This window comes from Solea senegalensis, linkage group LG17, assembly GCF_019176455.1.
Source record: "Solea senegalensis isolate Sse05_10M linkage group LG17, IFAPA_SoseM_1, whole genome shotgun sequence".
Lineage (NCBI taxonomy): Eukaryota > Metazoa > Chordata > Actinopteri > Pleuronectiformes > Soleidae > Solea > Solea senegalensis.
Window position 1 is genome coordinate 19,240,744 of NC_058037.1, and position 27,754 is coordinate 19,268,497.

Consider the following 27,754-nt stretch of genomic DNA (forward strand, 5'->3'; position numbering starts at 1 on the left):
CATAACATGCATACACATGTACACACACACTCATTTTCTCATTGTCTTTTTCTTTGAAGACTTTTTTTCAGTCTTAAAAGAATGAAATAGCTTTGCTTTGGTGACCTCTTGAGGCAGTTGGCGGTGTTTCTTTTGGACACAGACTGCACACATGTATGTAAAACTGTGAATAAATACGCATACATCTATATGTGTGTGAATAATAGACTAGATTAAACTACAAATTCAATAATAATCAGTCAAAGAGGCATAAAAGCTCACAATATAAGTTTATTAAACCAAAGGCTGTGAAGTTATTAATGAAATAAGAATAAAATGTAGATGATTTAACTTTATTTTACTAAAATAACATGGGACTTCTTAACATATTTGTATGTGTGCCTCAGTTATCTATCAAGTGTTGATAAGTGGAGCCTGGAGTGTTTTAATCCCAGTCTTGTTTTATAATGTTTTATTTAAGTTTGTGTTGCTTGGTGAATCATTCAGTCAGTCTCCTACACCAAACTCCACGGGGGAAAAAAATGGTGTTTTTAAAGCTCCAAGAAACACAGGAGCTGCTACTTCTTCTGTCGAGTGCTAAGTTGTTGAACGAAGGCTTTTGACGTGTCAAAATAAACAAAATAACAAGTGGGCACTCACCAGCGGAGGCAACTCTTGTAAGCTGTGATGTAAAATCGCTGGTTTGCTCCATGGACTTTGGTGTACGGAGAGTGAGCTGCTTGCAACTTTTAAATCTGTGGGAGAAAGAAGCAGAAAAATATAAGATATGGCAGCCGGAAATGTGAAAGTGTAGATCTTTGTGAAACTTTACTTAAGTAGTTAAAACCCAGAGCCAGAGCAACACATAAGGGATCTAAGTGGCTGTTTGGGGCCCCCCTGATAACCACGGGCCCCCAAAAAACATTTTAACATGTTGAAGAAATCGAGACATATTTAAATATCTAAATAGCATTGAGCTTAAGTTATTTGGTTTTATTTTGTATTTAAAGATCTGGTCTAAGTATTACTAAGTCCTTTGAAACTGAATTACATGTTGAATTAAAGTTCAGTATCATCACACTTGGAACACAAAAGTCCAAATTAATACTAGGCCACTTTTGTGATTTTACTGCCCTCTTAAGGTTAAAAAGAAACACTGCAGCCGCTTGTTGGGTGTAAATAACATGACTAGAATTAACACAATTTAAAGTGTTATATTGGTATCAATAATAGTCAAGCACTGGCTACACTGAGGTGGTGGGAGGGGGGCCCCCCGGATTGAATTCATCTTAGGGCCCCATAAAGGCTTGGGCCGGTCCTGCTAATACCTCTTTTGTTTCTTCTTTTTTGTTTCTCCATGTTATCCCAGAAAATGATGCCACAGTCATGTCTCGCACAAGAACAAAAACCCTAAACTATCCCTTTAAAACAGGGGGGTCAAACTCAAATGACCTCGGGGGCCACTGAGTGTCCAGTTTGGTCCAGTAGGGGGCCAGTGAAGTAAGACATGAAGTCAAACATTTTGAAAACGATGATTTTATGATTTCACACAAATTTCAAAATAAAAGTGTTTGTTTTGATAAATAATTCACAATATAAACATGTTTATGATGCAAAATGGAATATTAATAAAAGAAATACAGAGAAATAACTTGATATTAAGTGTCGGGACGCCTTTAAGATAAACCGAGTTAAAAATATGTCCCCGTGTGTTGTAATCACACATTCTTCCAAACGTCAGTGCGGCACAATAGTCCAGTCAAGGACAAGTCGCTTTAGTAATCAAAGGAAAAAATGCCGTCTTCTGTGTCCGTCTGTCCCAGACCTTCTGTCCAACGTGGCTGTAATTGAAAACACACAAAGGCGCAACGATGAAAAGTCACTAAATAAAGTTTTAATTCAACATAATACAAAATGACCACGATACATTTGTGAGGATTAATCAAAGTGTCAAAGTGATGAAATGGCCCGGGTCTCGTTCCCAAACTGAAGCAGATAATAATGTGACTAATAATTACAAGATACTAAGTCCATGATGATCAGATGCTAAGTCACAATTATGGTATACTTAGTCATAATTTAGAGATATTAAGTCATATATTTGAGATGCTAAATCATAATTTTGAAATAATAATACATAATCATATTTATGATACAGATATGAAATTGTACTTATAATAAATTTGATACTGATTTAATCCCCAAAACTTGGTATGAACACAACGGGCTGTGATACTGAACTGTGATATACAGTATGTTTCGGGGAGGAAAAATCCACCACAAAGAAAAATGACATGAAACCTTGAGTGATGAAGCTACAAAAAGCTGCCTTTCTTCCCTTTTTAAGGAGAAAGAGACATTTTATAATTGAATGATGGATGAGACTGACCGTCAACTTACTGAACAAACCACAACCAATGCAGCTGTTCTCTCTGTCGAAAATAAATTGGTAATTTGGACATTTATTTTCAAAAAAATACATCGTTTTTTTGTTAAAAAGGGAAATTATGAGGTTAGAATTATTATGTCGAGATCTTATTAAAGCTGAAGAGTCTGTAGAAACTGTATTTGAAGGATTTTTCATTCAGTAAAATGTGTGAATCTGAGTTTAAAGACACTTCAGAAGTAAAAACCTGCCAATCAGCAACAAAGAGGAGGTCGAATTCAAGAGGACCACTTCACATACTACAATTCATCATGGTGCCTTCGGTGAAGTGTCAATAGAGTAATAGCTTTGTTAAATGTAAATTGTCAATTGCTTAACTCATCTGTTCAGTTTTTGTTGTTGTTTTAATCAGATTGAGCAGATACATTTGCTAATTTTACATGATCTTAAACCTCATTTTTAAACACTCAAATTTGGTAACGTGGTTAGTAACACATTTTTCAGAGGAGATACTTCTTTATCACTTTACACACATTTTAAGTTTCACTGATCCCAATAATTTAATAAACAATGTTCGTGTTCTCTCTATTATCCACTCTATGAGTAAATGTTATTTCGCTTTTCTGTAACATAAACAATGGTTTTATGCATCACACCTAAAAATGGGGAAATAAGGGAACGGTGCATTCAACGGAGCATTTCGTATCAGTTTGTTGTCTCTAATCGCAAATAAAAACCTCATGTCAGACATTCCTTCGGTAAAAAGTACAGTCAGTGTTAGTGGTGTGTAGTCATCTGCCTCTGGATGGTCTAAAGTAGACTGTTTTGTAATCCTGTGTTTGCCGTTGGGGGACTTGTGTCCCCTCTCGTTGGCTGAAGATTAACTCCATTGATTGATCAAATTTGATCTAGACTGAGGGTGGCTTTATTTCGTTCAATATCTGGACGTCTGTCTTATCATGTGTACATTGTTTAATCCCTACGTCTTTAACCTAATCACTAATATTGCGTTAATTCCTCTTTGTAACAATGACCAAATACTAGAAAAAATGTTTTCCCTAGAACTAAAGCTACTGCATGTAATTGCAGGTAGGTAGGTAGGTAATTCAAAACTGGAAAAATGTGTTCGCTTGTCTAATTAATGTAAGCTAGCTAGCTCAAGAGAGATAGATTGCTCATTTTGTGTAAGCTAGTAAGTTAGCAAGAAATAAAGAAAAAGAGAGAAAACAAGATAGATAGATAGATAGATAGATAGATAGATAGATAGATAGATGGATAGATAGATAGATAGATAGATGGATAGATGGATAGATCAACCTCATCGTGTTTCATCTGCCCCTTTATTTAAGAAACCGAAAAACTGACGCACTGTGATGTTGCAAAGTAACACTTTGTGTCCCAGAAACAAGGATTTTGACCTGTTGCTCTTTCGCCGTCCTTGTCCAGCCAATGATTGACTAATGTCTCAGCCGGTGCTATTTGTCTTCTCAATGCACCCAAAGTTCGCAATAATAGATCAGGAGGGACCACATTGACTCATTCTATTATGAGCTGCTAGAGTAGGGGTCTCACCATGGACCTGTGTAAAGCAGCTTTTTTCCTGGGAGCCCTGATCTACACTGGTAAGAAATAATGGACGGTAATTATATCAATACCATAAAATGTATATTTTTTAAAAATTCATGATGAAACAAGTCTGCATGCACTAAAATGTTTTAAAGTTGCTTTTACTCTCATAGATACGAGTAAAAAAAATAGATTTAATTTAATAAAATATCATGTAATGCTACATTTAATCGCGGTATTTATTATTTAAGTTATTTTAAATTTGCTTCTTACAGTAATTTCTTAAAGTTATTTGTTGTCAAATTTGAGGTGTATATAATCACAGTGGAGGGTTTGAAGCTAAATTATTTATACTAATAGTAATGCTTCTTAGAAGAATGTTCTGCTGCATTTTAATCTGAATATAACAGTGATGGTGTACCCCAGGGGTCAATCAGAGATCCCATAGGGTTTTCTGTTTGTTTTGCATATATGACTTCACTTGACTCAACAATAATGAAAAAACATGTCAAAACTTTATAAAACCATCTGTGATCCAAAATGTTCAAGTTATGTTATATATTTTTTAGCCATTTCTGTGCTGATATGAACAGCCGTAGTCCAGCGTAATCAAACCATTAGTCACCAAATGTAAATAACATATATAGACAGTTCTGACATTTCCTGGCATATGATGAACATGAATTAGTTGGCACCATTTTTCATGGTTACTCAATTCCTATTTGTGTACATTATGACTCACAAATAGCTAGCTAAATAAATAAATAAGCCTGTGCTGTTGTGCAAAATTTATAGATTTATTAAAGCCTATTATAACCTAATTTATAATGATGCGAGGGAAATCAACCGACATATAGTGAAAATAAATAACACAAACAAATAAATGGCTAGCATAGAATTCTGTATGAAAAGGCAAAAAGACCTTTGTACCTTTACAGAAATATACATGTTATACATATATATCATTCTAATCATACGCTTATTTGACTATATCTTTTCCCTCCTTGATTCTAGTGAGTTGTTCCGAGGTGAGCGGCTTCCACAAAACAGAAGGGGCGTGGATCACCTCGTTGAACAGGCGACAGCACACGGTGAACAGTGCGACTGAATGCGCTGACAAATGTAACGCGGAAACAACTTTCATGTGCAAGTGAGTCCACGCACAAGTGTTGACATCTCAGTTTAACATCTACCTCCCAAACCCAACTAATTCCTGCGTGTGAACTTCCCACAGGTCTTTCGTGTATATTGAAAAGGATCAAGAATGCTGGACAATATCAGATAACTCGAAAACAGAGCTCTTACTGCGGAGAACGAGTGCAGCTTTATATGAAAAACAAGGCAAGTCCCTTTTGGCATTTTTCTTTTTTTTGGGCTTTTCTGTTTTGATGCTGACTGAAAGCCTCTACATACAGTATGTGTATTTCTTTTCATTGCTCTGTGGTTAATGTTTAGCCGATTTGCATGATCGGTGGTGTTTGGACTGTGTCTGCAAACACTGTGAAGAGGGACAATAAGTCAAACACAACTGTCCCACAGACAACAACAGTGGCATCAGGGAATTCTCTGATAAATTTTGATCAACCGATAATGTTGTACTGTATACGCTCATTATACAGTGGACTAGTGTAATGAGTTTAATGTCATTCCCCAAAATACCATGAATTGGCACCTTTAAATTGGAGGCCATGGTTCTCAGTAAGAAACCGATGGATATCCTACTCCAGGTGGCGAATGAGTCCGTACCCCCAAGTGAAAGACTCAAAGGGTGCATTCACACCAGTCCTTAATTAACCGAAACAATAGTTTGTTTGCTCAGAAAGTCTGGTTCCTTTGGGGAGGTGTGAATGCACAACCGAACTCTGATGCACACCAAAGACGTGAACTCTAGTCCGCCTACAAACATAGGTCTTCACTTCTTGTTCATTGTTTTTCTCATCTACTACTTACTGAAAACTACCTATGTATCTCTGGGGTTTTTTCACGAGTGAGGGAACAATGGTGCGTGAGATTGGCAGGAAAATCAGGGCCACCAGAACAGTATTGTGTTTATTCTGCTGCACTGTGACGAAAATAGAGGCCAAAATCTATCAGTCTACCGACCAATGACAATTTCTAGCCTCATGGTCATGAGTGATGTGTTATGACCATAGACCATGGGTAAAAGGCCTATACCTGCGTATCATGTAGACTTATACCACTGGTCAACAAGGATTCTACCAACAAACATGCAGTGCTGATTAATTTGTTTATTTCTAGATTACCTCCTGGAGTGTGTAAAAGGAATAGGAACAGATTACAGAGGAACAAAGTCCAAAACAAAATCAGGAAAGAAATGTCAGCGATGGGAAGCAAAATATCCCCATAAGCCAAAGTACGTATTCTCACAATACCTTGTTTTATGTCCTAAAAAGGTCCATTTAGAATTTTTAATATAATTTTTCTCAATTGTGTCTTGCAGTTTCACACCACAGTCTCATCCCAAAGCAGACCTGGACTCTAACTTCTGCAGAAACCCTGATGGTGATGGTGGCGGTCCCTGGTGTTACACCACTGATAGCAGCACCCGCTGGGAGCACTGTAACGTGCCCAGCTGTGCTGGTGAGACATTTTCAGAACGATACTGCTCATGCCAGGGCTCAAATTTAAGCAAAGGTTTTGCTGAACGTTTTAAGTAGCAACCTGAAGCTGTGGTAGCTGTAGTAGGAACTCTGTAGGACACACCACAGACATCATAAAGCTAAAACTTATCAAGCAATGTTAAATCTTTATATAGACAGCTGTTAAATTGTGCTATCCTCAAGGTGCGTGTATTACTCTGTCCTCTTCCAACAATGATTATTTTCGTAAATGACAGTGTAATGTCTGTGTGTGTGTTTCTTTTACAGATGATTGTATTCACTGCAGTGGTGAGAACTACAGGGGAAAAACATCTACTACTGAAAATGGCTACACCTGCCAACGATGGGACTCACAGACACCTAACAACCATGGCTACATCCCCAGCGCGTAAGACGATTACATAAATCAACAAGGATTTAAAATGTTAAGGACACTGATCTAAAGCTAAATGAGTCAGTACACTACATTGCTTCCTCTAGTCTCCCAGAAAAGTTCCTTGAAGAGAACTACTGCAGAAACCCTGATGGAGACCCCCGACCTTGGTGCTTCACCACCAGTCCGTCCAAACGATGGGACTTCTGCTCCATTCCACGCTGCAGTAAGTCCCGCTATTTCAATATGATCACGTGCTAATGCAAAGTAGATTTCATATTTCTGTGGTCCAGGAGGCAGACATAATATACTGGAATTCTGTTGTGAATGTTTTGATTCCCTAAATAACTTAAATGGGTGTGTGTGACTGCAACACGTACGTACCTGCTGAAACACCTTGATGCCATGATATGTAACTCCCTCCTGCTACAGGATCATTCAACCAGATACAAACACAAAGTTAAGATTGATTGAGATTCAAAATTACCAGAGGAAAATGTAGGTAAGATGTTGAGTTCACCAGCTGAAACATTTTCTCATCCGTCCTCAGCATCCGAGCCTCCCACCATTGATCCAGAGTTGACTTGCGCCTCAGGTGAAGGCAGCTCGTACCGAGGTACGGTTGCTGTCACAGAGTCTGGCAAAACCTGCCAGAGCTGGTCGGTTCAGGTGCCTCACAAACACAACCGCAGCCCAGAGAACTACCCCTGCAAGTAAGAGAACAAAAAACAGAACAAACATGAACAACACAAGCAAAAGCAGTTTGGCTCTATCTCTGTTTGTCTTTTTCATTGTTTGTCAGAGGCCTGGAAAACAACCACTGCCGTAACCCAGACAACGAGAGGAAGCCCTGGTGTTACACCACTGACCCTGACACTCGCTGGGAGTACTGCACGGTGCCCAGTTGCGGGGATGAAGCCAGACCAGGTGCAATAAACAATACCATAGTTACCATCTTCTAAATTGTCTCTTTTGACAAAAACAAGAGAATGCCACCAACTGGACCCCAAAAGGGTCCATACGTACAGCCATGGACATGGACCCCTATAGACATGTGGACGTAGAATGTATGACGTAGGCTGAACGTTACTACATGTGTGGCTCAAACTGTGTCCTTGTCTCTTGCTGCAGATGACCCAGTGATCCCCCCAGAGGAGGAAGACTGTTACAAGGACAATGGATCAAGTTACCGTGGCATCACATCAGAGACCATCAGCGGGAAGAAATGTCAGATGTGGGGCTTAATGACTCCTCACAGACACACAAAGACTCCACAGAACTACCCAAATGCGTAGGCATCAATTGTTGTTGGCCATTTTTACATTATAATACAGTAAATTCAAAGCCAGGTGCAAATCCTGCCCCCTGGTGGTAACTCTGTTCTTATAAATGACGAGAACATCTTTTTTAGCTCATATCTGTGACAAAAATATATATATGTTCTTTATACCTGCTTTCCCCATTTCCTCTTTCGACAGGGACCTCAAAAGGAATCTGTGCAGGAACCCTGACGATGACCGAGCTCCCTGGTGCTACACCACTGATCCCTCTGTCCGCTGGGAGTACTGCAATTTGGAGAAATGTTCCACTGGGTCTTCAGGAGTAACACTGACAAATCCTTCCATACCCCAAGGCCCATCCACCGTCACACAGACACCACCTGCAAAAGGTGAACCAACTTTTAAAACTGTGCTGATCAGATCAAGAGATCACTTGTTGTCAAGTCAATCCAACATCCACTCATTTTTTTTATTTGACAGACTGCAAGGTTGGCAATGGAGATACATACCGTGGCCCAACCTCCATCACCATTTCGGGTGTGACTTGCCAGGCCTGGAGTTCTCAAAGTCCTCATCAACATAACAGCTTCACCCCACAGAGCCATCCCATCAAGGGCCTGGAGGGTAATGTAAGTGATTTTCTGTGGCGACAACTTTGACTTGATTCCACTGCAGTTTAGTTTTGGTTTTGTTTTTTTTAATAAAAACCGTGTTCAAAGACGTGACAGTACTTCATAATTTGTGTCTGTCAGAGCTGTAGAAACCCTGATGGCGACGTGAACGGACCTTGGTGCTACACCACTGACAGGAACAAGAAGTGGGATTACTGTCAGATCACTGACTGTGGTACGTGAACACTATTTAATGGTCGCTTTGTACAGTTTCTATATACTATATCTATGATCTACAGATTCATACGCTTCATATGACAGGCTTTAAACTTGGAAGAAGACTTATTAAGTACACCAGGGTGTGCATTGCTGACTTTGAAGTTGCTTGGATAAGAAATACGAGGAAAAACAAAAACAGGCACATATTGAAGGGGTACTGGATGGTTCAGTTGGTTCACAATCCTCAGAGGTAGAAATTTGCACCAATAGAAAATTAATGAGCTGTGACTGTATAGCCATCAGTATAATTTTCTCATGCTTAAAGACATAGTTCCGTCAAGTAGCCTGGGACCCGCACACCAATAAGATGGCTGCCAGCAGGGACCAAAGAGAGAAACTGGTCTAGAAAATAACACGTATACTCTGCTTACTCTGCACCAAAGTCTATAGAGAAATCCTTTGCTCAGATTAACCTCGGTGACACAAACCAACCAGCAGTAGACCAGCAGCTCCTGTGTCCCTGTGAGCTAAAATCACTAGTTTTCTCTTTGGACTTTGGTGTGGGAGAATGGTTTACAAACTTGATAAGTGAAGATATCATATACTCAAGAGTGGATAATGTGTCAAAAACCCTTGTATGTGACCAGTCCCTTCAATATAAAAGATTCACCTTTATTAAACAAAACCAATCCCAACTTCTTTCTCTGTAGCTGGACTGAGCTGTGGGATGCCGGTGAACAAACCGAAGCGCTGTTTTGGTCGTATTGTCGGAGGCTGCGTGTCTAAACCTCACTCGTGGCCGTGGCAGATTAGCCTCCGCACCAGGTGAGTCCACCTATACAAAAGTATGAGTTTGTGAAATGGGATTTAAAGGTCAAAGTTGTACAAGAAGATATTTTTTACAAGAAGTGGAAATAGGCAAAACTTAGGTTTTGTGATATTTAAAAAAAAAAAAAATGTTTTAACCTGTTTCCCAAGTCAGGGTGGCTTAAGGAAACAACAAACATGGACAAATGATGGATACCTAGAAATCCTTTTTTATGATTGAGCGGATGCAATATTTGTTTACATGCAAATGGTTTGAAGTGTGAATCTGAAAATATCCTCACATGTTAACAAAAGACCTTCTTGCTTTTTTATTTATCTTTCATTGAAATTGTTGTTTACCTCTGTGACCTGATAAGGAAATAGCCAGTATGTTGGTAATGGATGTTTTGTATTCAGATTATAAAGCATCAAAATTGATATATTGTTCATACAAAGTGAACGGAATGAGAGCACATTTGACCCTTTTATTATGAATGGTTAACATGCACCATTCTTACCAAAGCACAGTGAAAAGACCACTTTACTCCAGTTACAATGATAATCCAGCAAAAGCATGATTCAAGCTATTTTACACTAATTAAACTAGCATACACATTTTTCCAGTTTTGAATAATCGATCTATCTATCTTACATCATCGTCTACATTAGCTGGCTAACTAGCCATCTATCTATGCTAGTTGATAACTAACCTTCTAGCTGTCAATCTATGCTAGCTAGCTAACTAGCCATATGTGTATTCTTATGTCTTTACTTTTAAAACATCTTATCTGACATTAAAGCAGTTGTGTTATCTCTACTTTTGCGTCTATGTGGCGCAGATAAATGTATACATGTTGTATTTGTTTCTTTTAGCGCAGGAATCCATTTCTGTGGAGGAACTCTGATCCACCCTCAGTGGGTTCTCACTGCTGCTCACTGCATGGAGAGGTCAGGTCAAACTTCTGCTACTAAAAAATAAAAAAGGCATCTCAGCGCTGACTAAACCACCACCGTCCCAGTGTGTAACCGGTGTGTTTATGTTGTCATTTTACAAATGTGACGTAGGTCCCCGCGGCCTTCGGCCTACCGGATTCTCCTGGGCATTCACACAGAAAGAGCTACCGAACGGTCTAAGCAGGAGAGAGGACTGGAGAAAATTGTGCTGGGACTGAACCGAGCCGACATCGCTCTGCTTAAACTGGAGCGGTGAGAAGTGGACGGTTCATCGACCTGGAACCAGTGCTGATATTGCTGATATATTGATTATAATGTTTCTCTCTGTGTGTTTCAGTCCTGCGCTGATCAATGACAAAGTCCTGCCTGCTTGTCTGCCACAGAAGAACTTTGTCGTTCCCAGTGGAACAGAGTGCTACGTCACTGGATGGGGTGAAACTGAAGGTACACGCGTGTTCTTGTGCTTGTATACTTGTGGGGGCCGCGCTTTTACATGTGAATAGTGAGGACCTTCCGGATTAGTCCTCACTTCTTCAAAATAAGTGTTTCATAGTCGTAAAACTTGTGGTTTTTCTATTGACAGTTTGATGAATTTTTACACAACCTCCTTAAGTCTCTTGTTTTTTACTGATTGTGTGTGTGTTGCAGGAACCGGAGGCGACGGAATCCTGAAGGAAACCGGTTTCCCGGTGATCGAGAACAAAATCTGCAACCGTCCGTCATATCTGAACGGTCGAGTCAAAGATCATGAGATGTGTGCAGGAAACATCGAGGGAGGAACTGACAGCTGCCAGGTACAAACATTTAAACATTTAAAATAATAATCTCTTCTTTTATAAACTGTTCTAAACTGCTCATGTAAATGAGCGACTTTATTTGTCCAGAGAATGAATCTGTGCTTTTAAATGTATGTTATTATTATTCATCATCTCTCTTTTCTTCCTCTTCTTTGTTTTCTGTATTGTTTCCTCTTTTTTGTCCTGTTTCCTCCTCTTCTTCTTTTTTTCCCTCTCCCTCCTCCTCTACTTCTTCCTCCTGCTCCTCCTGTTCTGCAATCTATTTCTCCTCCTTCTCTTCCTCTCCCTTCTGTCTCTCTTCCTCCTCTCCTCCTGCTGCTGCAGGGTGACAGTGGAGGTCCTCTGGTGTGCGTTGCTCAGAACAGATACGTGGTGCAGGGCGTGACGTCGTGGGGACTCGGCTGTGCTGAAGCCATGAGACCCGGCGTCTACGCTCGAGTCTCCAAGTTTATCGACTGGATCGAACGAACCATCGCTGCCAATTAAACAATTAAATTAACCTTTCAACCTTTCAAAATTTGCTTTAAAAGTGACAGACTGACGGCGGATGTTTGTATCACGTGATGTTAGATGGCGTGTTTTCTGTGTCGCGACAGTGAAAAAAGCACAAAGAGGGAAGTCGTGCTTTCAGGACGTGAAAAGTGTGTTTTCTGTCAATAAACCTGGACACAAAAGAAATGAGGACAGTGGAGATTTATAGAAATCTTTGAAAAAACCTACTCATTTGCAAAAATCATTGCATTTCGTTATAAACATAATCGACCTATACGTTCATATTCACACGTTCACACATACATTCAGGCTATCAGACACTTGCATTTTCCTTGTTGCTCGTCAGGTCTGATTTTAAAGTTTCCTTCTCTTGTTGGTTTTCCACAGTTTTCTCCTTTTTCCTGGAAACAAAACAAAAATATTCAATTTCCATTAAACTGACAAGTCAATTTGAACAAAAACACAGTTAATAAATGAGATTAAAAATAAAGAATCATTGTTTCTCATTCAATTTGAATATTACACAATGCATTATCATACTATTTTGTTTAATCTATAACTTACACAAGCTCAATTTATTCAAACATATAATATTAACTCAACATCAAACAACTTAAAAGTTGAATTTTTTTTTCACTTTGTAGAAACAAACACAAATATTTATTCTACCATTGAATAAATAATGAATAATAATGAATAAATAATAATAATAATAATTATATGTACTTTTGTGACATAACTTTGGCAAATTTGACCAATAAAAGTATTTTAATAACATAATAACATAACATATTTATTCACTTATTTTAGTTACTGGAACGTCTATGACGCAGGAAAATCGAGAAAAGCCAAATTTTACAGACAAAGAAACATGATGATAGTTTTTTGATAACTGTCTCACCGGTGAGGAAACTCCACGTCCTCGATGGTATCGGGAAGAGGAACTCCTCTGGTTTCAGGAAGCAGCAGAACCAAACCTCCAGCGATGAACGCGACGACTCCTGCGAGCGAAACGCGACAAATCAACACATGGAGACGTGAAAAAAGACTCCTATAGTTTTCTTTTTCAACTGAATTAAACTGAACTGAAAGTGTCAAAGTCGCTGCAAAACTAACAAACAAACAAAACAAATCTTAATTACTGTACCCGGTAAGCTACTGTATAATGATACTAATAATAATAATTGCAATACATACAAAAACATTGATGTCTTTAACTCAAAAATTTGGAGGTGTAATGTGTTCACCTCTAACTAATACAAAAGCTATGTTTTTTCTAAATTAATGAGATGTTTTTTTTTTATATTCAGCTGTGAATTGATCAAGTTAATTATAATACATCTATACATATATATATATATATATAATATAATTAATACATTAAGACCAGAGATGTTTTCATTTGCTTCTCGAGAGCTCGATTTAAGGGAAGTTTTTATTAAATAGTTGTACTTTGTAGATGTAATAAACTCAATTATTCAACCATAACATTAATTTTAAGATAAAATAGAGCTAAATGTATTTAAGGCAAAAAACAGCAAAATTTAGATTTTTGATCGATTCATAAAAACAGAGCAAAACATTTTTTGAAGGAAATTTTACCTAATTTATTCAGAAAAACAACCAACATCCCAACATTGGGATCAGTAAGTTGTTTGTCTACATTATCTCATGGGTTTTTCTTTACTCCTCAAAAAAATAATTTTAAGGAAAATGTTTCTAATTAATTATATTTATTTTTGTTTTGTATAAAAAAAGTATCCCATTGATTCAGAAAAACAGAACTAAATCTATAAATTTAGGGTTAAAAGAAATTGTTTTAATTCAGAAAAACAGCCAAATTTAGTTTAACTAAATTCAGAAGAGCCAATTTTTATTTTATGGAAAGTTGATTCATTGATTTCAAAAAACAACTAAATACGTTTTTTGAGAGAAAATATTTTAGAAAAAATTTATGAGGAAAAAATACTTATTTGCCGAATTTTGGGGAGAAATTCGGCAAAGGGTTCGGGTTAGGGGTTATTTATTCTTTTGGGGGAAAAGTATCTTATTAATTCAGAAGGACGACTACAATTATTTATGTTATTGTATTTTTAGGCAACTAAAATCTGCTTCCATAAAAGCAGCAACAATTTTGTCCAGTGAATTCAGAATACAGAATTCAGTTTAGAAAATGTACCAAAGATGATGAGCGGCAACTCCAGCCAGATGGCAGAGAGTCTGTAGAGCAGGAACGGAGAGATGATTCCTCCGATGTCGCACATAGTGGAACAAACGGACACGCCCAGGTTCCTGCACACACACACACACACACACACACATTCACAAAGGCGTTTTGCATCAACTATCAATGAAAACTGAAAACGTAGACTCAACTAATTTGACCTCACCTGATAAACGTCGGGTAGAGCTCGGTGTTGACGAACACCACCATCTCAAAGGCCATGGTAATTCCCAGACGCCCGACGCATCCCACTACTGTCTTAAACCAGAACAGACCTGAGGACGGTTTAGAAAGAGAAAATAACTGTAACTGTTAACAAGGTTTACAATGACAAGTGAATTCATAATTCACTATTTTAAGTCGGTCATCCTCAAATTTAAGAATATCGTGGCACTTTAAAAATGTACAAATCGGTGGTCCAACAAAAACTTGACTCAGAATTCTGTAAGAATTAGTGACATCTAGTGGTGAAACTGCAGAACTGCAACAAATGGACAACTCCTGTTCACCGCTCCCATTCCCCAACAACTATGGTAGAAAATACAACGATGCTCTTCTTTGATGACATTTTAAAATGAAGCTACAAAATGCAAAACACAGGCGTTTGACTGGGTTTTGTCCTTTTTGGACCCTTAGCTTAAGTACATAGAAAAGACTTGTTCTAAAGCTACTAGAAACAAACAAGTGATTATACACTTATCTATAATTATCTATAAATTCCACATGAAAGCAAAAATGTAGCAAGTATCTTTTAAACTTCTCTCACTGCCCAGCCCACCAGGAGGCTGTAGCCCAACACTTTTAGGAATCAATGTACTGTAAGTGGAACGTTCTACTCCTGGAAAATAAACCAGATCCAGATGCTTCTCACTGTCGGGGATGAAGGCGGCGATGAGGCAGCAGGCTCCGGCAACGATGTTAGCGGTGGCGAAGGGAAGGCGTCGGCCGATCCGCTCGATGGTGAAGAGGATGAGGAAGGCGGCGGGAAACTCCACCAGGGCCATGATGAGGAAGTCAATGTAGACGTTTCCTCCCGTTATGCCCACGCGCATGATGAGGCCCTGATAAACCACGGCGCTGGTGAACCTGCAACCAACGATTCCAACAGATTCATCAATGTCTGCATTTAATATGATCACTTTCATTTCACAGAATGAACATGGTAGAAAAACACTGTAGGAGGCCCTGTTAACAGGATTAATGCTGCATTCGGAACAGGAAGTGACGTCACCCCCCACGTAAACGTACCTCGTGGTAGACATCGTTAGCAATACTAGTTGTACCTCGGAGTATCCCAAGTTGGGCATGGTGAGGTTGCTCTGAGTTTCAGAGATGAGATCCAGACCTCAGAAATTTTGAGTTCCAACTATTACCATTTTGACAGATTTTAAATTTTGCAGCATAATAATTCCCCTGTAATTAGCGTTTATGAGACCCCCATCTTAGAGTTTTTATATAGTATTGTTATTATGAATATTGTAATATTAAATATTGCTTTCAAAATCAGTAAATGTTCTTACAGTTGAGTAAATGTGTCCTAAATGTTTAACACAGTCTCACCAGTTGAACATGAGAATGAAAGTGTGCTTCCTCATCTTTGGAGTCCTGACCAGATCCAGCAGAGAAGCAGAGGGAGAGTCGCCTTCATCACACGCCAGATTCTGAAAGAAGAAATCATGTATGTGTCAGGAAACCAGGACGTGATCTGACATCAGGTCCCGGGTAAGATAGAGACAAAGCTGTGGACTCGATTTACGTCAAAGCTGCTGGTGAGTTTCTTCTTGTTCTCCTCGGCCATGGCTCTGATGATCTCCTCAGCTTTGGCGGAATTGTTCTGGGAAAGGAGCCAACGTGGAGACTCTGGGATGAACCTGAAAGAACCAACACGCCAGCTCTGAACTTTGTCTCTCAATGGCAAAAAATTAATAAATTCAAGGTCATGAGCACCTTGAATTTAAGGTATTTCTATCTATCTACATTAGCTGGCTAACTAGTCATCTAGCTAGCTAGCTATCTATGGTAGTTGCATCTGTCTGTCTGTCTGTCTGTCTGTCTGTCTGTCTGTCTGTCTATCTATCTGTCTATCTATCTATATATCTATATATCTATATCTATATATCTTGCTTGCTAACTTACTTGCAAAGCAAAGGAAAACTGGATCCTGAATGGAAGAAAACAGGTCAGTATAAAATATTTGAGGAAAAACACAGAGATCAAGGTAAATCTCATGATCTTCATTTATGTTTATAATATTATTATTAATGGAAAACGACTTAAAACACAAATAAAACACCAATATGAACCAAATCTACAGTGTGGATGGATACACGACTTCTGAAAAATCCTTTCCAACAAGTTTAAAGTTTCTGACCAGTAGTAGGCCAGGAAGAGGACGTTTGGAGCGGCGATGGCAACCTGGAACCAGCGCCAGTCGGTGATGAAGTAGGCAAGAGGAGGGAGGATGAGGAGGCCAACGCTGAAGAACATCTGGAAGATTATGCCCACAGTTCTTCTGTGCTTCACTCCCACGATCTCCGTCACTGACAAAACCAAAGACACACGAGTGCAGAGTTAATCAAAGTTTGAGTGTCTAGAAAAGCGCTATATAAGTGTGATGTGTTATTATTATCATTATTATTATTATTATGAAGTTAACGCACAAATCTAAAGCTGAAAATGTGCTGTGAGAAGAACGTAACTTGTATTTGATCATATTTGTTCCAAACCTTAAAAAAGTAACGTTCTTCAATTTAAGTATAAAAAATGTTCAAATCATTATAAACTGTACATATATTTTTTCCACTTTTAATTGATTGGTATTTCTAAGCAACATTAAAGCTTACATTTTTTAAATATATTTTTAACATTAAAAAACAACGACACACACATTATGCAATATTTTCCAAATACTACATGATAATAAGATTAACTTGGGAGGGATTACGCTGCCTGGCACATGTCACTAATTACCAACAGCAATTCATTTTTTGCTTTATCATTTTTCGTGTAGAGTCATTTACTCACTCTCGGCACATTGAGTGCCAAAAACGTCCAATAAAATAAATACACGTTTAAGTATTTTCTGAATACATCTTCACTTGACATTTGCAGTGCAACCTGATGGGTAAACAGGAGAATTACATCTATGCTAAACAAAGGGGGAAATGATGCTTAAAATGATTGAGGAGTACAAAATATAGATTATGTTATATATGTGACACCATTGTTTTGCAATCCATATTCTAAATATAATGTTTTATGCATTAACACAGACAAAATAATAAAACAATAAAAAGATGCTAAGGTTGCGTGAGGGTTTAAGTGTAACCATAACTTGGTCATTCCATAACTGGACATTCTGCTCATGTAACCAAGTCGTGACTGTGAGTGTGATAATTACACAGCACATAGTTGGTCATCCAGCCTCCTTTCACTCCAAAACCAAAGATGGCCCTAAACACCAGGACGGTGACGTAGTTTGGAGCCAAGGCCAGCCCCAGCCCCGAGATCGCGTTCAGAATGTTGGACATGAGGAACGTGATCTTCCTGCCAAACCTGCACAAAAAAAGACATGTTTGTTTCTGGCGCTGTTTGACCGTCCAATGAGAAGCTCCGACGGCGTCTGTCCTCACCTGTCTGCAAAGTAGCCAAAGGCGAAGCTCCCAACGAGGAAGCCTACATTGAGCACAGACTGGTACATGTCCACCAACCAACTCTTCTCACACACCAGGTCAAACTGGAACCAAGAGGACAGAGGTTTAACACATCTACAAAAGGGGGACATCCTCATGTTTGTAAAGATGAAGGTTAATAAGAAACAGATTTGTCCTCTTACCTCGGTGACGAAGGTCTTCCTCCCTTCATACTGATACTCCCACGAGGCCTGAGATGTGAGGACAAAGCAGCACTTTTAAAAGAAACTCTGAAATCAAAAGACATCTAATCTTGGAACAATTTTTAGACCAAAAGCTCTCAAAAGAGTCAAAAATGAACCTTCACTCTGCAAACCAAAGTGGTGCCTCCCTTTGATTCCTGCCCCTGACCCCCTCAATCTCTGTGTGCACCACTGCCCATGAGTGCTGCTCTGCTCACAAGGACAAGAAACGTCCACTTTTTATCACAGTAATGAGTTTTTTTTTCCCTCAATCAAAGTTTTTATTGCGTTTGAAGAAAGAGCTCTTGTAACTTCACGGTCACAGGAAAAGAAATACAAAAAAAAAAGAAACCTGTCCATAGATTTTTTTTTTTTTTTTAAAGCATGATAAAATATCAGAATCCAGTTCAGACTCTTTCCTTTTTTCCATCAAAGTCACACTCGCATTTATCTGTTAATGAAGTATTTCATGTTTTAGCTCCCTTTATTTCTGTGTAATACCTTACAGTGGGCCACACGGTGGTTTAGTGGTTAGCACTCAATCATAGAGAGTGTAAATATGTAACCATGTGATGAAGAACCCGGGGGTTTGGCCACATAAACACATCCGCAAGTGCAATGAGGGCAAATGAGAACTTAGTATCTCATAATTATGAAATAGTAAGTCATAGTGACTTATGACTTAATATCTACTAATCATGACTTAATTTCTCATAATTATGAGTAAGTATCTCAGATATGAGAAAAAATCAAAGAATTCTGACTATTACTGACTTACTCACTCAAAATATTCAAAATGATTATTTACAAACTCAGTTACTAGATATCTACTAATATGACTTTATAAGTAAGTATCTCAGTTCCGAGAGAATATCTCTTTATTTAGATATAGGTCATAATAATTATGACCTATATCTAAAGAAATATCAATTTTTACTTCTCAGGTGACAGAAACCGTTTCCACAGCTACTTTTGGAGAAACATCTGAAAGTTTTTCACTGAATTCTTCTGTTAAAAAACAAAACAAAAAGAAATCTAAGAAACCTCTGACCTTGCACTTGGAGACTGGGACTCCGCTGGGGTCCAGTTGTGCGAGCGAGTCACAGGTCAGTGTCGTGCTGTTCCAGTCCACCTCATACTGCTCACAGCTGCTCCGCTGCTCCGGCTCTCCAGAGCCGTTCACCAGAGGAATCAGCCTGCGAGTGTCCTCCAGACTCCAGCCACACACCTGCCTCATCTCCACCAACTCCGGGTCCCGGCACCAGTGATCCGGGGTGAAGCCCTGGAAGACGATGCCCACGTACACACCTGCGAAAGGCAGCGACAGCAGACAGAGCAGGGAGAAGATTCTCTTCTGACAGCGGCCAAAAGCCCCGGCCTCCTCCAGGAGGTCATCAAAGGAGACCATCTCTGCGGCTGAGGTCAAGAAGCTACACAGAAACTTTCAGATGTGTTGTGTTCAGCACATCACAGGCTGCAGGAGAACGGCGGCGCTCTGCAGGAATGATCTCAGGAAGACAGTCCGCTCAAACTAACCTCACTAACGAGGATGATCTTTGAGCTCAAATCCACACACAAAAAACAAAAAGAGTTAAAGCTGCAGGGAAGTCAAAGAGAGAAGAGCTCAAATTATGTAACTAGTCAATGAACCTGAACTGAGCATGAGCTAAAACAAACACTATATAGCCTTGGTTTAAGTGTGTGACCATGAATGTGTGATCACATAATTTCAGTCCGAACAAAGACGCTCTTCAATGTGGGGAAAAGTCAAATGTTATTCCACTGAATCACATGGTGGTTTTTATGCTTCTTAATGTTTAAAAGAAGCTGGGACAAAAAAAGCGACTGACCCTGTGGCAAATACAAATCAACTGAACAAACATGAACCACATGTTCTGAGCACAACAACAAGAACATTTTTATTTTTTAAACGTCTGCCTTCACGTTCTGAACAATCAATCATTTGTACTTATAGATATATATACAATACATGTGTGTGTTCTTGGATTTCTTTCATAAATACTGACCCAGTCTGCACCAGTAGTCCTCATGGAGACCAAAACCTGGTCCTAATGAGGCAGAACCTCCTTTTCTGAGGAACTGGTTAAGTGCACTTCGAGAACAGTTCGAAACAGGATCCGAGTGTCAGGGCTCAGGTCGCGTGAAGCTAGAAAAAAAACCTTTCATCAATGAGAAGCAAAGAAGAGCCAGGACTTGGACTGGATTGGGGTCATCTTCTCTAATGAGTCCAATTTTCAGCTTTGCCCAACACCTGGTCCTCGTCTAATGGTTAGACAGAGACCTGGAGTGGTCTAAAAGCCACCCATTGTGGAATTTGGTGAAGAGCATCGCTGACCTTCACCAAGGCTGGAATCGTCTTTGTGAAGGACGCATTAATGGAGCCACGTTCAAGGTTATATCCTGGAAGGAAACTTGCGTTCTTCTGCTCTGAAAATGTTTCTCAACTCTGAGGATTGGTTTTTCCAGCAGGACAACGCTCCATGTCTCACAGACAGGTAAATCGAGGTGTGGATGAAGGACCACCAGATCAAGAACCTGTCATGGTCAGCCCAATCTCCAAACCTCAACCCCACTGAAAACCTCTGGGATGTGATGAAGAGGAACATGGATTGGTCAAACAGAGCTGAGCTGTGCACATAGTAACCTTTACAATGTTCTCGAGAGAAGAGAAATATCTCTGACAGAACCAGACTCAAAGATGTGCGTCCATCTGTCTAGACAGGTTGTGGTGAAAGGCAAATGCAAAATTAGATGTTTTTTAACACCAATTACTAATACTACTTCCTAAGTTAAAACTGAATGAATGTGAACATGTTTTCTTTGCATTATTCGACCAAATAAGCACTCTAAATGACAATAATTTTTATTTAGACTTTGGGAGACATGTTGTCAGTAGTTTATAGAATAAAACAAAATTGTTCATTTTACTCAAACACATACTTATAAATGTTTTTTGCATTTTTTCCAGAGCTGTATATATAGGCCACAATCTAATATAAATAAATAAGCATATACATTTTCAGAATGCACTTTATAGTTTGGCTTACTTGTAGCTCTTGTTTGTACCCAAACGTTGAAATGCACTTATTTGGATAAAAGCGTCTGCTAAATGACATGTAATGTAACATGTCATGTAAAGAATGTTCCTTTAAGTCATTTACATTCTCTGCTAATCTCATGACGTCCGTTCCCACGTGGGATCAGCTGATCATCCACACAGTGGAGTGACAGCGATGTGGAAAATAATTTTAGCTCTGTTTGTTCTAAAAGGGACAAACAACCGTCTGAGCTGTTACCGTGGACCGGAGACCAGGACTTGATAACCTCAAACCTGTCTTTTCTTTACAAAACAACAAAAATACACTTTCCTTTTTCACTTTTCTTTTAATAAAAATACACAAATTCAATAAATTCACTCACTCACAAAGAGCGGATTCAACAAAATAAATAAATACTTTGTTCACAGACTGAGGTTCACACAGATGTCAGGTCTTTGTTGGTCGACACGTTCTTGTTGTTTGGCAACAAGTTGGTCAACTGCTGGTTCTTCAGTGCGACCGCCTCCTTCACTCTAAACACAAAAACAACAACATTTTCTACACCACGTACAAACTTCTATTATAAAAGAAATGTGTTTTCTTCATGGTATTGTTTTGAAATTATTTGAAGCAAATCATATTTTATCTACTGGAAACACTTTAGAATAATGAATTAACATGACTTAACACTGTTATTACGGCATTAACTTACAGTTAAGTAATGTTTTTAACTCACCCTATATTCTCCTTATTCTGGTTATTTAAGTTATTTACTTGTACATTTTAAGTTATTTACTTGTAAATTTTAAGTTATTTACTCATAAATATAAATCTACTGTTAATGTTTGTAATAAAAAGTCAGAAATCTGAGAAAATCTGACCTTTATTTCAGAATTCTGACTTTTTTTCTCTGATTTCTTCTTTAAATTTTCACGTGACCTAAATCCTCTTCCGTAGTTTGTTTTATTTTGCTCTAATTTCAACTTTTATCTCTATTTCATTTATTGACCCTTCCTCACTTTGCAGTCTAACTTTTTCAATAATTCTGTTGACCCTGAAAGTTTAATTAAAATTTGAATAAATACACCCATTTTTACCGTTTTTACTTCAAGTATTTCAGAAAAATTAATAAATAAAGCATACTGTTTTTGATGTGACTGTCTGAAATTAAAAATATTTTCACAATCATGACTTTTTTTTCTCTGCATTTCAAGTCTAATATTGCATTAATTTTAGGAAAAATAATTTAGTTTTCATGTTTTCATATGAAAAAAATGTGAGCTTTCGCAAAAGTCACAACATCAAACTGTCAGAGGACGGATCAGCAGTGGACACTCACTTGTTGGGGAACTCGATGTCGTCGATGGTTTCGGGCAGCGGAACGCCTCTGGTTTCAGGAAGCAGCAGAACCAAACCTCCGGCCAGGAATGCCAGAGAACCTGCACAAACACACAGAGCAACACGCACTCATTTCAACAATACTATTCAAATAATCCACAGGATTATTTGTCAGATTCGTCAGAACGAGAGCGAGTAAGAAGGACGCTGGGTTTGCAAACGAGATGCATTCAACGACCGAGGAAAATTCCATCACTTCTGTGGGATCTGTCAAAGAGTTTTTAAATAAAAATAATACTGTTATATTTCTTTTTCTTATATTTTTAATTTTCCCATGACCCCCGAACTCTCTGTAAATGAAGCCGACATTATGATAAAACGTTTTAACAAAAGCAACAGAGTCTCAAAGGCTCTCGTGTGTATGTTACGCACACAACACAAGGCTGGGCTTGCAGTCTTCATGGGTGGGACAGGTCAGAGACGCTTACGTTAGCGGAACTGTACCATTAAAAAGACTTCAATACAACAGCACTGCTGAAAGCGGATCGATACGACTGAACGGGCTGTGATTTGATTATTAAGTCTTTTTTAGCTGATCTACAGTTTGGCATTGCGCGGTTTCTGACCTGATACTGATGATTAAAACAAGAATTGGAGTCTTGCAGTAAATGCTTGTCCTACCGAAGATGATGAGCGGCAGCTCCAGCCAGATGGCAGCGAGTCTGTAGAGCAGGAACGGAGCCACGATTCCTCCAACGTCACACAGAGTGGAACAAACAGACACGCCCAGGTTCCTGTACACAGAACAACAACCTGTCAGTGTGTATACTGTATATACTGCATATCTACTGTGTATCAGGGTTCCCACACATCAAAGGAGAATTTGTCCTTGATGGCGTCCACTTTTGAACAGGTGAATTTGTTTACCTGACAAACGTCGGATAGAGCTCAGTGTTGACGAAGATCACCATCTCAAAGGTCATGGTGATTCCCAGACGCCCGATACACGCCGCCACCGTCTTTAACCAGAGCAAACCTTCAGGAAAAAGCAAAACAAAAACACATCTTCGTTCTTTTCCTATGGCTCATATTTGCAACTTTGTCGAGTCATACTCTCGTTCTCGTACTCACTGTCGGGAAGGAAGGCGGTGATGAAGCAGGAGGCGCCGGCGATGATGTTGGCAGAGGCGAAGGGAAGTCGCCGGCCGATACGTTCGATGGTGAAGAGGATGAGGAAGGCGGCAGGAAACTCCACCAGACCAGAGATGAGGAAGTCGATGTAAATGTTTCCTTCCAGAATGCCCAGTCTCATGATCAAACCCTGGTAAACCACAGCGCTGGTGAACCTGGAGGAGCCAGCGACAGCTGTTTTTTGAGTTTTTAAAAACGAGTCTGCTCCAAAAACAGTGTCAGAGTAAAAACTGACCAGTTGAAGCTGAGGATTAACGTGTGCTTTCTCATGTTTGGAGTTCTGATCAGGTCCATGAAGGAGGCCGTGGTGGAGGCAGCGTTGTCGTCTCTCAGATTCTGAACAGAAAAGAGTTTCAGAAATAATGCTAATTAGCATCTATGCATTTCTCTGTGCTAGTTGGCTAACTAGCCATCTATGTATTGTTCTATGCTAGCTGGCTAACTAGCCATCTATGTATTGTTCTATGCTAGCTGGCTAATTAGCCATCTATGTATTTTAATATGCCAGTTGGCTAACTAGCATCGATGTATTGTTGATGTGAGTTGGCTACCTAGCATCTATGTATTTTAATATGCCAGTTGGCTAACTAGCATCGATGTATTGTTGATGTGAGTTGGCTACCTAGCATCTATGTGTTTTTTATGCTAATTGGCTAACTAGCCATCTATGTATTTCCTATGCTAATTGGTTAATTAGCCATCTATTTTTCTAGCATCATCATTACAGAGGAACAAAGACACCAGAGAATGTTCTGATTTAAAAAGCTACATTTTATAAATAAATATACAAACTACAATGAACAAACTAAAACCTTTCAACAAAATAGTTGTTAATTAATTAAGAAGTCCATTCATTTTTATAAACCACCTCTGTATCAGTCCACCGTTTGTTGTCTTAGTGAGTGTCTTTGATATACCTCGATGTTTTTGGACAGAGTCCTCTTGTTTTCTTTGGCCATGTCCTCTGTGATCTTCACTGCTTGGGACTTTTTGTTTTGAGACAGGAGCCATCTGGGAGATTCAGGGATGAACCTGCAAAAAGAGAATGTTCATGAGGCAAAAAAAAGGAGATGGAGAAAGATGACGTGATGATAAAACCAAAAATCAAAGAAACCGCAACAGGGGCGTGTCTCACCAGTAGTAGAACAGGAAGACGATGTAGGGGGCAGTGATGGCGACCTGTATCCAGCGCCAGTCTGTGATGAAGTAAGCGAGCAGAGGGAGGAGGAGGATGCCGACGCTGAAGAACATCTGGTAAAGGACTCCCACTGTACGTCTGTACTCCACTCCCACGACCTCTGTCACTGAAGAACATGAGGACAACGCACATTTGTGAGGAGAGACAGGGGAAGGATAAGAGTCGAGTGAAATGATGAGATAAAATCTTACACATCACGTATCCGGCCATCCAGCCCGATTTCACGCCGAACCCGTAAAGCATTCTGAAAACCAGTAAACACACGTAGTTGGGAGCGACGGCCACCATGATCCCTGTGATCGCGTTCAACAGGCTCGACATGAGGAAACTCATCTTTCTGCCAAACCTGGAGGCACAAAAAAAGCACGCGACGGGGAAAAAAGAAGTTGGTTGAAAATTGTTTTTCTGTAGTAAATCAGCTAGCATAGATAAATAAATACATGCTAGTAAACCAGCTAAGCATAGACAAATATGTTAGTAAACCAGCTAAGCATAGACAAATATGCTAGTAAACCAGCTAGCATAGATAGATAAATATATGCAAGTAAACCAGTGAGCATAGAGACAGACAAACAGTAATCCAGCTAGCATAGACAGACAGATAGCAAATAAATAAATAAAAGTGTAGGGTGATGTTGTAATGATAACTAAAATGTCTACAAATTATATTAAGGTATATCCATTATAAAATGATGCATATTTGGTCAGAGTCAAAAGCTAATCAATCTCTTTTGACAGCAGAACACAACTAGCCAAAAGCACACTTACCTGTCGGCCAGGTAACCAATAGTGATGCTCCCGATCAAGAATCCCACGTTAAGAGTGGCCTGGTACATGTCGACCAACCATTCATTTGAACACACCAGGTCAAACTGCAACAAAACACACACACACACAAGTAAGACACAAGTTATGAGCATGTTTGTTTTCTCTTAATCTCCTTTATAAAAATCTAGCTAATTTAGCAAAGATGAGTTTCTTCATGAAAAGTGTTTTTGTAATTGGAATGCATTAAAAAAATCACAAATAAACGAACAAACAAAGGAAGATCTTAGATGACTTACTAAACACTCTCATGTCTACTGTACAGGAAGTACAAAGCTACACAATTAGCAGTGATTAGCTTAGCTTAACATAAAGCCTGGAAGCAGTGGGAAAACTGATTTACTTTTTGTTGTTTTATAGGTATTTCTTGTCGATTTCAGTTGGCTAACTAGCCATCGATGAAAACATTAGTTTTTTATGTTTGAAAAAAACTAAGTTCCTAAATAAAACTGTGTAAATTATAGTGAATTGCTGACAATAGTTGTCAGATATACGGAACAATCATTCTCTGACAGTTGAATTGTTCTTACCTCCGTAACAAAGGACTGTCGTCCCTCATAGTCATACTCCCAGCCTTCCTTGCAGGTGGTTCTGGGGGTTCTGCTCAGGTCCAGCTCCAGAGTGTCACATGTCAGCGCCGTGCTGTTCCAGTCCACGTCATATTGCTTGCAGCTGCTGTGCTGATCCCTGACAGAGCCGTTCACCAGAGGCACCGTGAGCCTGCGAGTGTTGGCCAGACTCCAGCCGCACGCTTCCCTCCGCTCCACCACCGCCGAGTCCCGGCACCAGTGGTTCGGCGTGAAGCCCTGGAAGACGATGCCGACGTACACACCTGAGAAAGGAATGGACGACAGACAAAGCAGGGCAAAGAGGCGCTTCTGACACCGGCCGAACTTGCCGGCTTCTTCCAGGATGTCGTCGAATGTCGTCATGGTTCAGAGGAGTTCAAAGTGTTTGTCTGTAAAACTGCCAGGAATCACTCTGACCAGGTTCTGTCTCCAACCTCGGTCCGTGTCAGATGTCTCATCTTCCTGTTGTGCCTCGGGGATTTTTAACATGAGGAGCAGGAGCAAAGGTCCACACAAAGACGTCATTGCAGTGTAGCGGAGCATGACTTGTCTGTTATCACTTCTTCAGACGTCAACTGTCAGTCAATGGTTTATTAACATAAATGCATCAACAGAGCTCAGCAGCCTCTCTCGCTCTGCATCCCATAATTACACTGTCAGTAATGCTGTCAATCAGTTAGATTTAAATGGGCAGCCCATGGACAAGTGAAAGGAGAACTTGCCATGTAAGTGGAAGGTCAGATCAACAGCTGGAGTAACTCTGAGCAAAGCAACCAACCCCCATCATCCCCGGGCTTCTCCTAATCCCAGAAAGGTTCCTAGAAGAGGATGTTTTAAATGCAGAGAGGAATTTCCTTACGGTAGTACAAAAACAAAAAAGGGAATCTACTGAACGTGAAGATGATGGTACTCAAAAGGCTCAAAGGGTTGAGGGAAAACCAGTTGCTCATTTGTTGAAACACTCCACAGATGGAACTGAGACAAAACAGAGGAAAAACTGGTCTGCCCAATAGATCAGGAACTGAATAAAGGTTATAAAAAATACAGACGAAACCACTGAAACATCCGTTTTTTTCTTTGATTTAATTTATTGAGCCATGTTTAAGTCATTGGGACAAATCAAAGTCAAGGTTCATTGAGTCTCAAATCCACTGTGAAAGGTCCAAGTGGTCTGCAAACCGAGTCTTGACTACTTTAAAATTTTGCATGCGAGTCATTCAGCTCGGTGTTTTCAAGTCTTAAAGCTTTTAAAATAAAATCTAAATTTGGTATTCAATCATCATCAGTTCCTTCAAAATTATAGAATGTTTGGAAAAAATTGGTTAAAGATGATTCAAGATTACCGGATCCGTTTGTAGCATGGAACGCAAGCACTAGAGTCTTGAAGCAGA

The 27,754-nt window shown here is 39.3% G+C and overlaps 3 protein-coding genes and 1 long non-coding RNA gene across 7 annotated transcripts in view; 1 reads left to right on the forward strand and 3 right to left on the reverse strand.

The window, feature by feature from the left end:
- The window catches only part of LOC122784034, a 26,105-nt gene extending 16,345 nt beyond the window's left edge, over positions 1-9,760 (reverse strand). The window contains exons 1-4 of one of the 4 annotated variants that reach the window (XR_006362132.1): positions 9,706-9,760; positions 8,376-8,585; positions 7,310-7,632; positions 640-734 (exon numbers count right to left, since the gene is read on the reverse strand). This is a non-coding gene — a long non-coding RNA (uncharacterized LOC122784034). Of the gene's footprint in view, positions 1-639; positions 735-7,309; positions 7,633-8,375; positions 8,586-9,705 lie in introns of those variants that run through there. The other 3 variants (XR_006362130.1, XR_006362133.1, XR_006362131.1) reach the window with 3 other exon arrangements.
- Positions 3,887-12,275, forward strand: plg (plasminogen). The gene is made up of 19 exons (XM_044049089.1): positions 3,887-3,987; positions 4,946-5,081; positions 5,166-5,272; positions 6,191-6,305; positions 6,393-6,532; positions 6,820-6,940; positions 7,033-7,151; positions 7,476-7,638; positions 7,728-7,852; positions 8,057-8,216; positions 8,404-8,594; positions 8,686-8,834; positions 8,958-9,051; positions 9,746-9,860; positions 10,716-10,790; positions 10,908-11,048; positions 11,134-11,240; positions 11,445-11,590; positions 11,918-12,275. The coding sequence occupies exons 1-19, from the start codon at positions 3,939-3,941 to the stop codon at positions 12,077-12,079; spliced, it is 2,415 nt and encodes an 804-aa protein (XP_043905024.1). The 5' UTR covers positions 3,887-3,938; the 3' UTR covers positions 12,080-12,275.
- LOC122784032 (solute carrier family 22 member 2-like) lies at positions 12,272-19,775 on the reverse strand. Its single transcript, XM_044049091.1, has 12 exons — positions 19,235-19,775; positions 18,145-18,192; positions 17,942-18,045; positions 17,710-17,864; positions 16,681-16,849; positions 16,066-16,180; positions 15,870-15,970; positions 15,181-15,395; positions 14,476-14,584; positions 14,265-14,377; positions 12,987-13,086; positions 12,272-12,486 (listed from the first exon to the last, which is right to left on the reverse strand). Exons 1-12 carry the CDS (start codon positions 19,589-19,591, stop codon positions 12,399-12,401), a joined length of 1,674 nt encoding a protein of 557 aa, XP_043905026.1. The 5' UTR covers positions 19,592-19,775; the 3' UTR covers positions 12,272-12,398.
- A 1,841-nt stretch (positions 19,776-21,616) lies between these two features.
- On the reverse strand, positions 21,617-27,754 carry LOC122783721 (solute carrier family 22 member 2-like). The gene is made up of 11 exons (XM_044048521.1): positions 26,325-27,754; positions 25,738-25,841; positions 25,161-25,315; positions 24,907-25,075; positions 24,689-24,803; positions 24,007-24,107; positions 23,712-23,926; positions 23,508-23,616; positions 23,262-23,374; positions 22,582-22,681; positions 21,617-21,775 (listed from the first exon to the last, which is right to left on the reverse strand). The coding sequence occupies exons 1-11, from the start codon at positions 26,724-26,726 to the stop codon at positions 21,679-21,681; spliced, it is 1,680 nt and encodes a 559-aa protein (XP_043904456.1). The 5' UTR covers positions 26,727-27,754; the 3' UTR covers positions 21,617-21,678.

Excerpts from the sequence above, each read along its gene's own strand:
- plg (XM_044049089.1), top strand. The coding sequence starts at position 3,939 with ATGGACCTGTGTAAAGCAGCTTTTTTCCTGGGAGCCCTGATCTACACT. Across the intron at positions 7,639-7,727 it reads CCAGAGAACTACCCCTGCAA|AGGCCTGGAAAACAACCACT; the intron begins GTAAGAGAACAA and ends ATTGTTTGTCAG. Across the intron at positions 9,052-9,745 it reads CTGTCAGATCACTGACTGTG|CTGGACTGAGCTGTGGGATG; the intron begins GTACGTGAACAC and ends CTTTCTCTGTAG.
- LOC122784032 (XM_044049091.1), bottom strand. The coding sequence starts at position 19,591 with ATGGTCTCCTTTGATGACCTCCTGGAGGAGGCCGGGGCTTTTGGCCGC. Across the intron at positions 17,865-17,941 it reads TTTGGCTACTTTGCAGACAG|GTTTGGCAGGAAGATCACGT; the intron begins GTGAGGACAGAC and ends TTTTTTGTGCAG. Across the intron at positions 15,396-15,869 it reads TTCATTCTCATGTTCAACTG|GTTCACCAGCGCCGTGGTTT; the intron begins GTGAGACTGTGT and ends CGTTGGTTGCAG.
- LOC122783721 (XM_044048521.1), bottom strand. The coding sequence starts at position 26,726 with ATGACGACATTCGACGACATCCTGGAAGAAGCCGGCAAGTTCGGCCGG. Across the intron at positions 25,076-25,160 it reads GATGGCCGGATACGTGATGT|TGACAGAGGTCGTGGGAGTG; the intron begins GTAAGATTTTAT and ends CATGTTCTTCAG. Across the intron at positions 23,375-23,507 it reads CTCTATCCGACGTTTGTCAG|GAACCTGGGCGTGTCTGTTT; the intron begins GTAAACAAATTC and ends TTCTGTGTACAG.